Source organism: Coregonus lavaretus (assembly GCF_964263955.1).
Source record: "Coregonus lavaretus genome assembly, chromosome: 10".
NCBI lineage: Eukaryota > Metazoa > Chordata > Actinopteri > Salmoniformes > Salmonidae > Coregonus > Coregonus lavaretus.
This window is the reverse complement of record NC_139997.1, coordinates 10758439-10774460: the sequence shown is the minus strand read 5'-3', so window position 1 is coordinate 10774460 and position 16022 is coordinate 10758439. Positions and strand designations below refer to the sequence as shown.

Genomic DNA, 16022 nt, shown 5'->3' with positions numbered 1-16022 from the left:
GCATGACAACGACCTGAAACACACAGCCAGGGCAACTAAGGAGTGGCTCCGTAAGAAGTATCTCAAGGTCCTGGAGTGGCCTAGCCAGTCTCCAGACCTGAACCCAATATAAAATCTTTGGAGGGAGCTGAAAGTCCGTATTGCCCAGCGACAGCTCCGAAACCTGAAGGATCTGGAGAAGGTCTGTATGGAGGAGTGGGCCAAAATCCCTGCTGCAGTGTGTGCAAACCTGGTCAAGACCTACAGGAAACGTATGATCTCTGTAATTGCAAACAAAGGTTTCTGTACCAAATATTAAGTTCTGCTTTTCTGATGTATCAAATACTTATGTCATGCAATAAAATGCAAATTAATTACTTAAAAATCATACAATGTGATTTTCTGGATTTTTGTTTTAGATTCTGTCTCTCAGAGTTGAAGTGTACCTATGATAAAAATTACAGACCTCTACATGCTTTGTAAGTAGGAAAACCTGCAAAATCGGCAGTGTATCAAATACTTGTTCTCCCCACTGTATGCCTCACCATTGAATGATCCGGCCTCTGCCATGTCTCGAAGCTGATAGCGAGGCCAGAGCCACAGAACTCACCTGAGAAGAGGGCTGGACGCGGGGGAAGAAGGCAGGCACGCCGAGAACGATTCTTCTCCTTCTTTTTGGTTCGGACACGCATCCATTTACGCTCACCTGGAGTCGAACAGTGAGCAGCCATTTTCTGGTTCAAGCTAGTAGAGGGGTGCAGTGGCGGAAATGTATCATTGTCCAGGAAGGTCCCATTATGATCCTCTTGGATGTTTTGATAGGAAGCATTTAAAGATGCCGATAGTCTCATGGAATACTTATTCATTTCAAGGCGCTTGGTCAAATTTGAAATTTCTTACTGAAGAGTAATAATCCTTTCTTTCGGACCTTTCTTCGTGACAACTACAACCATGTTGCAGATTATACACTTAATAGCACACGAGTCCCCAGCAGATTCAAATGAGTTTTCACTGCTTTGAACTCCAACAGTCCAAGGGAACAAACCTTTCCCGGAGCCGCTGGGGACTTAGATGCTCCCTCCATGGCCACGAACGCCCCCACCAGCGCCCTGCACAACTGTGTTGTTGTCTGTCTCTCATTGAATGTGGAGAGCGAGAGAGAAGCGCAGGCGGGGAGGGTGATGGCTAGGTAAGTTGTCAGTGGCAGGTCGTTCCTTGCTATGCACCGGCCCGGCTGTGTGTTAATGTTTGGTGTAGCCTCTCAGAGCTGTGTCGGGCGTGTCCCCAGTGTATCGTTTTGGGAAGGGATCACAGCAGTAATTTAATGAGGGTATGAGGCATGAATTGAGGTGTTCAGAGGCTTGACTTCAGTGCAGGACAGGATTTGAAGTGCTTGGAGAGGAAACATTCAATGTGCCAGTGAATGAGAGGGCACATAAGACGTGGCATCAGTTCATCTCAGGAGAGAGTTGACAATGGTATAGCTCATCACCTCTTAATCAGGGAACAGGAGGGGACTTAGCGCTGCAAGCTCCTTGTAGTTGCACTTGTTAGCGGAACTTTCCCTCTCGTCGTGTCCTCTAAAAGCCAATTATTGCATGCCCAGAAACGCAGTGGTGTTGATAAGCCGCATTGGTTCACAGTGTGTGGCCATATCATAAGACTGACACATCAGTGAATATGAACCATGAATGGATGTACTGAAAAAGAGTGGCACCATGTGGTGGTCTCCGATAGAGGTGCCGGTTTAGATTATAGGTGCACGTCCCGGTAAAATGCCAGAAATTACAGTGAGGGAAAAAAGTATTTGATCCCCTACTGATTTTGTACGCTTGCCCACTGACAAAGACATGATCAGTCTATAATTTTAATGGTAGGTTTATTTGAACAGTGAGAGACAAAATAACAACAAAACAAATCCAGAAAAATGCATGTCAAAAATGTTAGAAATTGATTTGCATTTTAATGAGGGAAATAAGTATTTGACCCCTCTGCAAAACATGACTTATTACTTGGTGGCAAAACCCTTGTTGGCAATCACAGAGGTCAAACGTTTCTTGTAGTTGGCCACCAGGTTTGCACACATCTCAGGAGGGATTTTGTTCCACTCCTCTTTGCAGATCTTCTCCAAGTCATTAAGGTTTCGAGGCTGACGTTTGGCAACTCGAACCTTCAGCTCCCTCCACAGATTTTCTATGGCATTAAGGTCTGGAGACTGGCTAGGCCACTCCAGGACCTTAATGTGCTTCTTCTTGAGCAACTCCTTTGTTGCCTTGGCCGTGTGTTTTGGGTCATTGTCATGCTGGAATACCCATCCACGACCCATTTTCAATGCCCTGGCTGAGGGAAGGAGGTTCTCACCCAAGATTTGACGGTGCATGGCCCGTCCATCGTCCCTTTGATGCGGTGAAGTTCTCCTGTCCCCTTAGCAGAAAAACACCCCCAAAGCATAATGTTTCCACCTCCATGTTTGACAGTGGGGGTGGTGTTCTTGGGGTCATAGGCAGCATTCCTCCTCCTCCAAACATGGCGAGTTGAGTTGATGCCAAAGAGCTCGATTTTGGTCTCATCTGACCACAACACTTTCACCCAGTTCTCCTCTGAATCATTCAGATGTTCATTGGCAAACTTCAGACGGCCCTGTATATGTTCTTTCTTGAGCAGGGGGACCTTGCGGGCTCTGCAGGATTTCATTCCTTCACGGCGTAGTGTGTTACCAATTGTTTTCTTGGTGACTATGGTCCCAGCTGCCTTGAGATCATTGACAAGATTCATCCGTGTAGTTCTGGGCTGTTTCCTCACCGTTCTCATGATCATTGCAACTCCACGAGGTGAGATCTTGCATGGAGCCCCAGGCCGAGGGAGATTGACAGTTATTTTGTGTTTCTTCCACTTGCGAATAATCGCACCAACTGTTGTCACCTTCTCACCAAGCTGCTTGGCGATAGTCTTGTAGCCCATTCCAGCCTTGTGTAGGTCTACAATCTTGTCCCTGACATCCTTGGAGAGCTCTTTGGTCTTGGCCATGTTGGAGAGTTTGGAATCTGATTGATTGCTTCTGTGGACAGGTGTCTTTTATACAGGTAACAAGCTGAGATTAGGAGCACTCCCTTTAAGAGTGTGCTCCTAATCTCAGCTCGTTACCTGTATAAAATACACCTAGGAGCCAGAAATCTTTCTGATTGAGAGGGGGTCAAATACTTATTTCCCTCATTAAAATGCAAATCAATTTATAACATTTTTGACATGTGTTTTTCTGTATTTTGTTGTTGTTATTCTGTCTCTCACTGTTCAAATAAACCTACAATTAAAATTATAGACTGATCATTTCTTTGTCAGTGGGCAAATGTACAAAATCAGCAGGGGATCAAATAATTTTTTCCCTCACTGTACCAGTGGGACACAGGTGTACAGAACACACGTTTATTGCCACACTCAAGACAGGTGCACACACACAGTAAACAGGAAGTGGACCAGGTGGATGTGAACCTGATAGTGGTTTCTGTAATGGAACAGAAAGGGGAATGAATTACACAACAGTAATAACAGTGATGCTAGTAGCTATGTAGCATAGGCTAGCGGAAATAATATAGCTATATAACAGTATAGCAGCAATGAACAACACATAGCATACAGCCAGTAGCAGGTATTAACATAACATCCTATTAGGCTTAACATAGAACACAGTATGTACAGGTCAACTAGCGTTAGCGAGGCTAGCAGTATTGGCTATTATAGCTAACGTAGCACACAGTATAGCAATATATATACACAATAGCAGCTATAAGGTGTTAGCAATAGGCTAATATGATAAACATAGCACACAATATATACAGGGCCAACTAGCATAGGTAATAAGTTAGCATGCTAGGTTAGGCTAGGCTAGCAGGTTGGATAAGGCCATGGGGACCGCCATCTTAGGTTGCATAACAATAACAACAACAACACTGGTCGGCTGCCATCTTAAGGCCTACGGCAGGAATGGCTATCAGATAATTACATACAAGCTTACAGTACAACCAGACATAAAGTGCCCTATCCCAGTATAGTGCACTTACGTAGGTCAGAGACGCACTAACACTAGCGTGTGTTGGAAAAGTCCAGAGCTGCAGGAGAAGTGGTCCATGGGTTGTGGCCCAGATGTTGATGTGCAGGGCAGAGGTTTTCTGAGAGAGCTCCTCACTCTGCCACTGCTTGCTGAAGACTGTCCTGGCACCCCAATGGTGGAACCAGCTTCCCCCTGAAGCTAGGACAGCAGAGTCCCTGCCCATCTTCCGAAAGCACCTGAAACCCTATCTCTTCAAAGAGTACCTTAAATAATCCCCCTCATCACCTCGACCTCTCCCCTCCCCTCTAGCTCTGACTTTGCTAATAGCTACTTTATTGAGGAAAAGTGTACTTACTATGCCTGTGATATGTGGTTGTCCCACCTAGCTATGTTAAGTTGAATGCACTAACTGTATAGTTTTATCAGAACCTGTCAGAAGGCAAAATAATTTCCCATTATAGCTGTCTGATGTAGTTATAGCATAGAATATTAAACATAGCTCCAAGCAAATGCATATCAATGGACAGATGATCTGAGAGAAAGGTTGTATGAGAATGCATGTGCGTTCACACACGTGTGCATGCTTGCACACACACACACACACGCGCACACGGACACACTAGAATCGTGTGATCCAAAGGCCAGCAGCGTGTCCTGATTAATGGTTATTTATTGAATGTGATAATGTTCAGTGTTCAGCAAACAATCGGCTCAGCACCTATCATCCAATAGGAAACCACAGAGGATCAGCACCTATCATCCAATAGGAAACCACAGAGGATCGGCACCTATCATCCAATAGGAAACCACAGAGGACAAGCACCTATCATCCACAGAGACAGCACCTATCATCCATTAGGAAACCACAGAGGACAAGCACCTATCATCCACAGAGACAGCACCTATCATCCAATAGGAAACCACAGAGGACAAGCACCTATCATCCACAGAGACAGCACCTATCATCCAATAGGAAACCACAGAGGATTTGCATTTAGCCAATACTGTGACGGCGGCTGCTGCTTATAGGTGGTGAATCCACTGCAACTTGCTGTTGGAAGCAGAGCCCCTCTTTCTCCTATACACTTACCTCATGAACTATGTTGTACTGATCTAAAAACTTGAAAAAGGAGATAAATTGCACAATATTTCACACACCAATTCCATCTGGAATTATCGGTACCTATATTTGGAAGCTCTCGGTTCATAGTCTATGTTCACCACCGGCAGAGGAAACAGAGAAAACAGAAAATGTCCACTGGCACGCTCTCTGGCACGCTCCTCAAGGAGGGTGGAGACAAACAGGAAGAATCTCAGGGTGCCCCAACTCAAAGGCTGTGTCCCAACTGGCACCCTATTCCCTATGTAGTGCACTACTTTTGACCAGGGGCCATAGGGCTCTGGTCAAAAGTAGTGCACTACAAAGGGAATAGGGTACCTTTTGGAAAGCTGACAAAAACGGCATTACTACAAATGACAGACATCCCTCCCTGTGGGTAGGGCTGGTGAATGTAGGAAGCCTAGCAGCTCTCACTGAGCCATTTATATCACACGTGCTTATTCCTCTTAATGGCAGACCTGAGTTCAAATACTATTGAAATTCATTTCAAATACTTTATCTGTGCGTGCTTGAGCTTGCCTTTATGACCTGATATAGTAGTCCCACAACTGCAAACCCCGCCCAACTGCCCACTCCCAGGGCAGGCTAGATCAAACGCTTGAAAGATTTCAAACAGTATTTGAACCCAGGTCTGGTTTATTTCTGTCTCTAATGAGGGAGGGATGAGTAGTGGTCTGAAGCAGGAGGGTTTTCCTACCTACAAATAATTGACTGTTGAGCTGCAGATGGATGTGCCCGTCTGCGGGGGCCTTCTGTGTGGCGCTGGGGAAAGCGTCCACACGCAGCGAAGCCTCTTTCACGTTCCGCTCCGCTCGAACGCGGTGCCATCTGTCGTCGTTTAGCTCCACGTCGCCCGTCTCCACCCGCACCTCAAAGGGGCCGTTGCCCACGTCAAACGAGAATACCACCTCTGTCGGAGCTGTGGGGGGAGGGTGGGAGAGCGGGAAGGAAGGAGGAAGGAAAGGAGAAGAGGGAGGAACGGGGAAGGAAGAAGGAAGGGATGGAGAGAGGGAGGTAGAAAGAGATGGTCAGAAACACCAGATAAGTAGCATTTGGATAGGAAGGTAAATATCCCACCATGCAGAGTGCAACATAACTATCAAGTTATAAAAAATGAAACCTCCACACATCTAGATAATTTTCCTCCTTTTGTCTCATATGAAAGGGTCTGAATACTTATGTAAATGAGGTATTTCTGTTTTTTATTTGTAATAAATTGACAAAAATGTCTAGAAACCTGTTTTTGCTTTGTCATCATGGGGTATTTTGTGTAGATTGATGAGGGGGAAAAAGTATTTAATCAATTGTAGAATAAGTCTGTAACGTAACAAAATGTGGAAAAAGGGAATGGGCCTGAATACTTTCCGAATGCACTGTAACTGTGAAGCTTTGTTGATGGTTGCTGTGACCTTGAGTATCAACAGGAATAGAGAAAGATGAGGGGTTGTCATGCCGATACCAGTACAAATTGGCCTGACAACATTGTGTTCCAGATATTTTCCCCCAGATATATCTCTCTCTCACACACACACACACACAAACACACACACTACATAAAAAACGTCCACTGCTGGCCTGGCACTAAACTCCACTATACTGTCGCTAGTTACAGGGAACTGCCAAAATAAAGTAAATACCAAAGTCTTAATAGAGCCAGAACAGCTTCAATGCACTTGGCATAGATTCTACAAGTGTCTGGAACTCTATTGGAGGGATGCGACACCATTCTTCCACAAGAAATTCCATCATTTGGTGTTTTGTAGATGGTGGTGGAAAACGCTGTCTCAGGTGCCGCTCCAGAATCTCCCATAAGTGTTCAATTGAGTTTAAATCTGATGACTGAGATGGCCATGGCATATGGTTTACATCGTTTTCATGCTCATCAAACCATTCAGTGACCACTCATGCCCTGTGGATGGGGGCATTGTCATCCTATGGGGGCATAGCCATGGTAGCCAACATAATGGCCTGCCCAGCATTTTTATATATGAACCTAAGCATGATGGGATGTTAAAGATACACTATGTAGAAATCGCTCAGCCATTTCCTGGTTGCTAAAATTTCAGTTTATGTGACAAAACAAGCAAATACAGTGTAGAGAATCATTAAACCATCTAAACCACTGTGAAATATATTTTCCATAACAAAAATATTGTATTTTCAGCTGTTTGAAGCTATTGTACAAAACCGAAAGTAAAAGACCCAAAAACGAAATTAAGAACGGGAAGCATAGAAATAACACATAGAACAGATCTACCGCTTCTTAGACTTGCAATCAATGAGAATGACAGATCTATAACTCACATTTCTATGTGAATTTGTTCGGGTTGCCCAAAAAGTTACATATTGCAGCTTTAATCGATTAATTAACTCAGGTATCACACCAATATACTTTGTATCCCTCATTTACTCAAGTGTTTCCATTATTTTGGCAGTTACCTGTATGTATTTTATTCCTTGAAAACATTTGTCACGCATTTTTCTCTTTCTTTTAGTGCATATGTTCATGCATGGCTTCTCCTGTCTGCCCATCTTATCTGAATGGATCATTTTAATGAACTAAAGTTGTAAAGTTGTGGGGCGGCTTGCTTTAGCTCTTTAAAATTATTTTTGTGCTAGTGGATGAAGTTTAAAAGTTGTACTTTACTATTTAAAGCAAAGCAATTACATATAGTCAAAGTTACATTTAGTAAAATAATTGGTCAAACAGGCAAAGCGTCAATACAGGACTAAGATCGAATCGTACTACACCGGCTCCGGCGCTCGTCGGATGTGGCAGGGCTTGCAAACTATTACAGACTACAAAGGGAAGCACAGCCGCGAGCTGCACAGGACACAAGCCTACCAGACGAGCTAAATTACTTCTATGGTCGCTTCAAGGCAAGTAAAACTGAAACATGCATGAGAGCATCAGCTGTTCCGGACGACTGTGTGATCACGCTCTCCGTATGAGATGTGAGTAAGACCTTTAGACAGGTCAACATTCAGACGGATTACCAGGACGTATACTCCGAGCATGAGCTGACCAACTGGTAAGTGTCTTCACTGACATTTTCAACCTCTGTAATACCAACATGTTTCAAGCAGACCACCATAGTCCCTGTGCCCAAGAACACTAAGGTAACCTGCCTAAATGACTACCGACCCGTAGCACTCACGTCTGTAGCCATGAAGTGCTTTGAAAGGCTGGTCATGGCTCACATAAACAACATTATCCCAGAAACCCTAGACCCACTCCAATTTGCATACCGCCCCAACAGATCCACAAATGATGCAATCCCGATTGCGCTCCACACTGCCCTTTCACACCTGGACAAAAGGAACACCTACGTGAGAATGCTATTCATTGACTACAGCTCAGCGTTCAACATCATAGTGCCCTCAAAGCTCATCACTAAGCTAAGGATCCTGGGACTAACACCTCCCTCTGCAACTGGATCCTGGACTTCCTGACGGGTCGCCCCCAGGTGGTAAGGGTAGGTAACAACACATCCGCCACGCTGATCCTCAACACGGGGGCCCCTCAGGGGTGCGTGCTCAGCCTGTGCTGTACTCCCTGTTCACTCATGACTGCATGGCCTGGCACGACTCCAACACCATCATTAAGTTTGCAGATGAAACAACAGTGGTAGGCCTGATCACCGACAACGACGAGACAGCCTTTAGGGAGGAGATCAGAGACCTGGCCGTGTGGTGCCAGGACAACAACCTCTCCCTCAATGTGATCAAGACAAAGGAGATGATTGTGGACTACAGGAAAAAGAAAATGACTGAGCATGCCCCAATTCTCATCGACAGGGCTGTAGTGGAGCAGGTTGAGAGCTTCAAGTTCCTTGGTGTCCACATCACCAACAAACTAACATGGTCCAAGCACACCAAGACAGTCGTGAAGAGGGCATGACAAAACCTATTCCACCTCAGGAGACAGAAAAGATTTGGCATGGGTCCTCAGATCCTCAAAATGTTCTACACTTGCACCATCGAGAGCATCCTGACTGGTTGCATCACTGCCTGGTATGGCAACTGCTCGGCCTCCGACCGCAAGGCACTACAGAGGGTAGTGCATACGGCCCAGTACATCACTGGGGCCAAGCTTCCTGCCATCCAGGACCTCTATACCAGGCGGTGTCAGAGGAAGGGCCTAAAAATTGTCAAAGACACCAGCCACCCTAGTCATAGACTGTTCTATCTGCTACCGCACGGCAAGCGGTCCCGGAGCCCGGAGCGCCAAGTCTAGGTCCAAGAGGCTTCTAAACAGCTTCTACCCCCAAGCCATAAGACTCCTGAATATCTAATCAAATGGCTACCCAGACTATTTGCATTGCCCCCCCCCAAAAAAAAATAAAAAAAAACATACAGTGCATTTGGAAAGTTTTCAGACCCCTTCACTTTTTCCACATTTTGTTAAGTTACAGCCTTATTCTAAAATATATTAAATAAATACAAATCCTCATCAATCTACACACAATACCCCATAATGGCAAAGCAAAAACTGGTTTTTAGAAATGTTAGCAAAAGCCTTAAATAATTTTTAAAAAAGTATTCAGACCCTTTGCTATGAGACTCAAAATTGAGGTCAGTTGCATCCTGTTTCCATTGATCATCCTTGAGATTTTTCTACAACTTGATTGGAATCCACCTGTGGTAAATTCAACTGATTGGACATGATTTGGAAAGGCACACACCTGTCTATATCAGGTCCCACAATTGACAGTGCTTGTCAGAGCAAAAACCAAGCCATGAGGTCGAAGGAATTGTCCGTAGAGCTCCGAGACAGGATTGTGTCGAGGCATAGATCTGGGGAAGCGTAACAAAACATGTCTGCAGCATTGAAGGTCCCCAAGAACACAGTGGCCTCCATCATTCTTAAACAGAAGAAGTTTGGAACCACCAAGACACTTCCTAGCCCTGGCCGCCCAGCCAAACTGAGAAATCGAGGGAGAAGGCCCTTGGCCAGGGAGTTGACCACGAACCCGATGGTCACTCTGACAGAGCTCCAGAGTTCCTTTGTGGAGATGGGAGAACCTTGCAGATGGACAACCATCTCTGCAGCACTCCACCAATCAGGCCTTTATGGTAGAGTGGCCAGACGGAAGCCACTCCTCAGTAAAAGGCACATGACAGGCCGCTTGGAGTTTGCCAAAAGGCACCTAAAGGACTCTCAGACCATGAGAAACAAGATTCTCAGGTCTGATGAAACCAAGATTTAACTATTTGGCCTGAATGCCGAGCGTCACATCTTGAGGAAACCTGGCACCATCCCTACGGTGTGATATTTATTTTATTTTATTTTTTTAGATTTGCAAAGATTTCAAAAAACCTGTTTTTGCTTTGTCATTATCGGGTATTGTGTATAGATTGATGAGGTTGTAACGTAACAAAATGTGGAAAAAGTGAAGGGGTCTGAATACTTTCCGAATGCACTGTATAATCCATAGATGGCAGTTCCCATTCAAGTCAATACTGGCAGCATTTGCTAGTGTACCCATGAGTTTAACAGTCAAATTGCCAGGGTTAGAGGTTCCAAAACCCTTCTATGGATTATATGTCTATGGCCAAAACGCAACAAGCTGTTCAGAAGGAGCGATAGGAGTGGGAAATAGGGGCTCATGCATTGATAAGCACACCAAAGCACACCAAAGACAGCATTAACGATAAGTAATAAAATAAAGACGTAACTTCTAAAAGCCTATTTCACACCACAGCTAACCTTTCTTTCATTTTGATTTCGGCACAAACAAAAATGTGTCACTGACTTGCCCATGGATTGATGTTTCACCATTCTCTCAATGAAGAATTCAGCGGACGAGTAATATCCACCGTCGTAGTACGGATGAAGCCTGACCTGGAATGTGAAGATAACTGAAGCTGGCTTGCTTCATAAAATCCTGAGTAGATCTAGCTTTCTTCATAGTATACCACTCTGATCTTGTCCACATTCTGACTTTGCCCACATTTTCATGTGGGCACTCTGAATTTTACACATGGTATTAAAATGTGTTTCATATCCGTCCACTGTGTCCGCATTGTGACCAGATTTCCTGGTCCATCCCTGTATGCAAATTATTTAGCTATTCTTTTAAAATAAAATAAATCAAATCAATATTAAGACGCATATTGATGCCATAAGTCAATGATGCCACCTGTCAATGATTTTAGAAGGTGGGATAATTATGATTTAAATGATTTGACTGTCCACATCTGTCTACACTTGTAAGATGTCCAGACATTATGGGTCCCTGACTACCTCCGGAGGTGGTCAGGAAGATCTGATCACAATCAGATCACAATGCATCTTTTAATCATCTACACCTGTCTGAAAATGTGGGCACAAGACCAGGACAAAGGATGCATGTTAGAACCAGCTATAAACTGGGATCCTAAGTACCTCAAGTTGAAGGCCGACCGGGGTACTGCAGGCTGCAATTAGCAACTAAATTATCCTTCTAACTTCTTCTGTGTGCGATTTAAAAATAATCTGTTCAAGGACATGCATATGGTGTATTAGGAGCAATTATTGGTAGCATGATTGTCTTCAAATTTTTTATTTATTTACACGAAGATTGACCACGAAGATTGCCATCCTGTTTTCTGCTAACAATGCCTGCAGTACCACGGTCAGCCTTGAACTTCCGTGGCTTCAATGAGACGGGGTAATCGTTCTCCCCTGTCTTCAACCTAGCTAGGAGCATGTTAGTAGGATTGGAGACGACTTTGTTTTGATTTCAAACATTCTTTGTGTGGAATAAAGAAAGACAGACTGACTGAACTGAGTAGGCTTATACAACTCTCATTCATATTCAAATGTCTAAACTACAGATGTTGGGTGTGAAAACTGAAAGAAGAATCAGCATAAAGCGGTCTTTCTGTCAGAAGATGGGTATAAAAGCAGGATCATGTGGACAACTCTGAATCATTCATGCTGTGGGTTTCAGATAAATAAAAGCATGATTTACTTTTGTAAAACGTCTGTGTAAATTAAGTTAGTTTTTAATAATAATAATAATAACAAATTGACATCTATAGTGCTTTTCATTACACCAAATCATCTCAAAGCGCTTGAAAAAGTAAAACAAACAAGAATAAAATAATACATATATATGATAGTAGGTCTGGACTACGATTTTCAGCCAGAGTTGAACGTTTTGAGTGTTTCAAGCCTCCAAAGGATGGAGCGACAGTCAAGAAGGAACCGCATGGCTTGAGTAGAGGGAAGAATAGCAGTGAAGTAGAGGAAGATGTCATCCACTCTGTTTCTGTGTAACCTGTTGGGAAAGTGATCAGAAGTTTGAAAGAAAATAAAAATACATTTTAGTGCAGTCCCTACCCATGCCGCTGATGTGCAGGCCCTACCCTACCTTAAGGATCTTTAAAATGCACCGTTCAGAGTATCAGCGCTTTACAACCTCAGCTATTTCAATATCTCTGACAAGGAGCTGACCTAATAAGCCAAATCGTGTTCAACGCCATGGAGGAAGATGATGTATTGCATTCAAGCAAATAATACTGTAATACTAGTCAGAGATGTGTATTGCATTTCAAGCCTAATCATATTCTAACACCATTCGAAGATGTTTAGGCCTATTGCATTGAAGCCAAATTGTGACTTACATCATTGGAAGATGTGTATTGCATTCAAGCAATTGCAAGCCAAATTCAGGCCCTAAGCTGAAAGCAATGGTCAGTCCACTCCACAGAGGTTCAGTGTAGGTTTTCCTTTCCCAGTCTGTATAAGCCCAGCATCTAACGACTTTTGTTTATGAACTAACTGAGTCAAGCATTCTCTCCACAGTGGTATCATCCACTCTATAACAGCTGAGTTCATCCACCCTATTAAAGCTAACTTCATCCACTCTATTACAGCTGACTTCATCCACTCTCCTTACAGCAAGGTGTTCAACACCTCTCGGGTGGTGTCGGGGCACAAGGCCAGGAGTCGGCTCACGGCCTGTCGGCAGGGTGACCGTTCGGTGGACCCGGGCACGAGAGGCAGGATGGGAGGAAGCCGCCCTGGTCGTCCTTTACGCGCAGGGGCTATCGGAGGGGATGAAGGACGAACTCTCCTTCAGGGAGCTGCCTGAGCGACTGGATGGCCTCATCGACCTCTCGGTGCGGGTAGACAATCGGCGTCGTGAGAGGGCACAAGCGAGAGGGATGACGCAAGGCGCGCCTCCGCGTCCCCCTATCAGCCCGGAGGCTTTCCGCCGATTCAGGGAGGAGACGCCTCAGGAGGAGGCTATGCAGCTGGGTGCGGCGCGCTTGTCCAGGATGGAGAGGCAGAGGCGTCTGCGCAATGGGACGTTGCCTGCACTGCGGCCAGGCAGGTCACCACTGCGACTCATGCCCGGAGAATCCGGGAAACGGGAGTGCTCGCTAGTATCGGGAGGGGTGCTAGCGAGCCGGAACCAAAACCCCAACTCCAGAGACTCCCAGACTTTTCTTCCCGTTAGGGTTCAGTGGGCCCGCGCTGCGCCTAGGGCGCATGCACTGGTGGATTCTGGGGCCACGGGAAACATGATGGACGCGGGGCTGGCCCAAGGGTGGACCGTTCCGTTACGCTCCCTCTCCGAGCCGGTTCCGGTCATGCGCCTGGGCGGCCGGCCGTTGGGGTCGGGCTTCATCACCCGGCGCACCCGCCTGGACCCCGGAAGCGGGGAACGCATTCGATGCGCTTAAGCAGCGCTTTACATTGGCCGCAGTCCTAGGGCATCCTGATCTGTCCCTGCCGTTCATTGTGGAGGTGGATGCTTCAGACGTTGCGGTGTGAGAAATCCTGTCCCAACGGTTCCTCACGGATGGTAAGACTCACCTCTGCGCGTTTTCCTCCCGTCAGCTGTCCTCGGCAGAGCGGAATTACGACGTGGGGAACCGTGAGCTGCTAGCGGTCAAGCTCGCCCTGGGGGAGTGGAGGCATTGGCTAGAGGGAGCCGCCCATCCATTCGTCGTATGGACTGACCATAAGAACTTAGCCTACATTCAGGGGGCCAAGAGGCTCAACTCGCGCCAGGCCAAGTGGGCGTTGTTCTTCACCAGGTTTCGGTTCATGATCTCATACCGTCCGGGGTCGAAGAACACCAAGCCTGACGCGCTCTCCCGGCAGTTCGACACCATGGACCTGGTGGAGAGGGATGACCCCATTGTCCCAAACGCCCTGATTGCTGCCCCAGTTTTGTGAGGAATCGATAGGCTGGCCAAGGCGGCGCGCTCGTGACTGCTTCAGTGGGCGCACGCGTCTGACCTCACCAGCCATCCGGGGGGCGCCAGGACGTTGGAGTTCCTGTGTAGGAGGTTCTGGTGGCCATCAGCTTAGGGGGATACGCGCGCCTTCGTGGCTGCTTGCCCGGTGTGCGCGCGCACGAAGAGCTCACTTCAGCCCGCAGCAGGGCTGCTCCGACCCCTGCCTATCCCCAAGCGCCCCTGGTCCCACATCTTGCTGGATTTCATTTCCGCCCTACCCCCCTCTGATGGATACACAGTCGTCCTGGTCATTGTGGACCAGTTTACGAAGGCTGCCCACTTCATTCCCCTTCTCAAACTCCCGTCGGCACGGGAGACGGCTAAGTTGGTGGTGCAGCACATTTGCCGGGTCCACGGCCTTCCCCAAGATGTGGTGTCGGATCGGGGCCCTCAGTTCGCCTCCAGGTTCTGGAAGGCGCCTCCGTCAGCTTGTCTTCCGGCTTCCATCCCCAGTCGAACGGGCAGACGGAGCGTATCAACCAGGATCTGGAGGGGGTGCTGAGGTGCTACGCCTCCAGCAACCCAGCTATGTGGAGTCAGCGACTGGCGTGGGCGGAGTACGCCCACAACACCCTTCTCTGCTCGTCCACCGGCCTGTCCCCCTTCCAGTGCCAATGCGGGTACCAACCCCCACTATTCCCCGAGCAAGAGGAGGGGGCGGCGGTCCCGGCGGTCCAGGCCCACATCAGTAGCTGTCGCCGCACCTGGAGGCAGGTACGGGCAGCGCTTAAGCGGGCCTCGGTCAGGTCTCAACTTCAGGCCAACCGCAGGCATCGCCCGGCCCCGGTTTTTTGCCCGGGACAGAGGGTGTGGCTCTCCACGCGGGAGAGCCACACCGCGTGGAGTCCAGGAAGCTGTCCCCCTAGTTCGTCGGGCCATTCAGAGTGGTCTGGCGAGTCAACCCAGTGGCCTACCGCCTGCAACTTCCTGTTACAAGAGGGGGTTGCAGTTCCAGAGCGATCCACTAGGTGTCCTCCTCCAACAACCATAGGCACCTCCTCACTCACAGTCTGGACTAATCATGATCCTACTGGTGTCACCTGTGTTTACCTGTTCACCTGTGTATTTATGCCCTCACTTCGCTGTGTTCCCTTGCTCAGTTTTCTCTGCTAGTTTTTCTATGCTCAGCAGTACTAATCAGTGTCTGATCGGAGACGTATGTACAGGTACTCGAGAAGTGTTCTCACTGTTTCTTTATAATTTCAATCATAGTTACTATTTCGTATTTTGTCTGTAAGCCTGTTGTTGGAGACTTATGTGCTCCGCCTTTCTTTTATTGTGTTAAGTCCGTTATTTTGTATCCTGGATTCGGGACCACCAGTAAAGATCCTTGTTTCACCATCTCTGCAGGATGCCTACTGTCTATCCTGCACCGCACCTGGGTCACACCTCACACCAACCCTTACATTTCACCAACTTTGTTTGCTATGTTTGGCAAAAGAAATTAAACAGTTAAATATTGGAGTAAGATATGATGATTAAATGCTAAGTCTCCTTTTATATGCTGCTGATTATATTATTTTGATGGCAGAAACTGAACAAGACCTGCAGAACCTGTTATTATGTGCAGTCAATTGGTGTAAAAGATGGAGACTCATGATCAACCAGATAAAAACACAGATAATGCATTTTAGAAAA

The 16022-nt window shown here is 46.6% G+C and overlaps 1 protein-coding gene across 1 annotated transcript in view; it reads right to left on the bottom strand.

The window, feature by feature from the left end:
• LOC311135819 (contactin-associated protein-like 4) overlaps window positions 1-16022 on the bottom strand; it is a gene marked incomplete at both ends in the record, with an annotated part of 230799 nt that overhangs the window by 20647 nt on the left and 194130 nt on the right. Inside the window, one exon of the mRNA XM_084169857.1 lies at window positions 5845-6066. Within this exon, the coding sequence (XP_084025983.1) occupies window positions 5845-6066 (222 nt within the window). The remainder of the gene's footprint in view (window positions 1-5844; window positions 6067-16022) is intronic.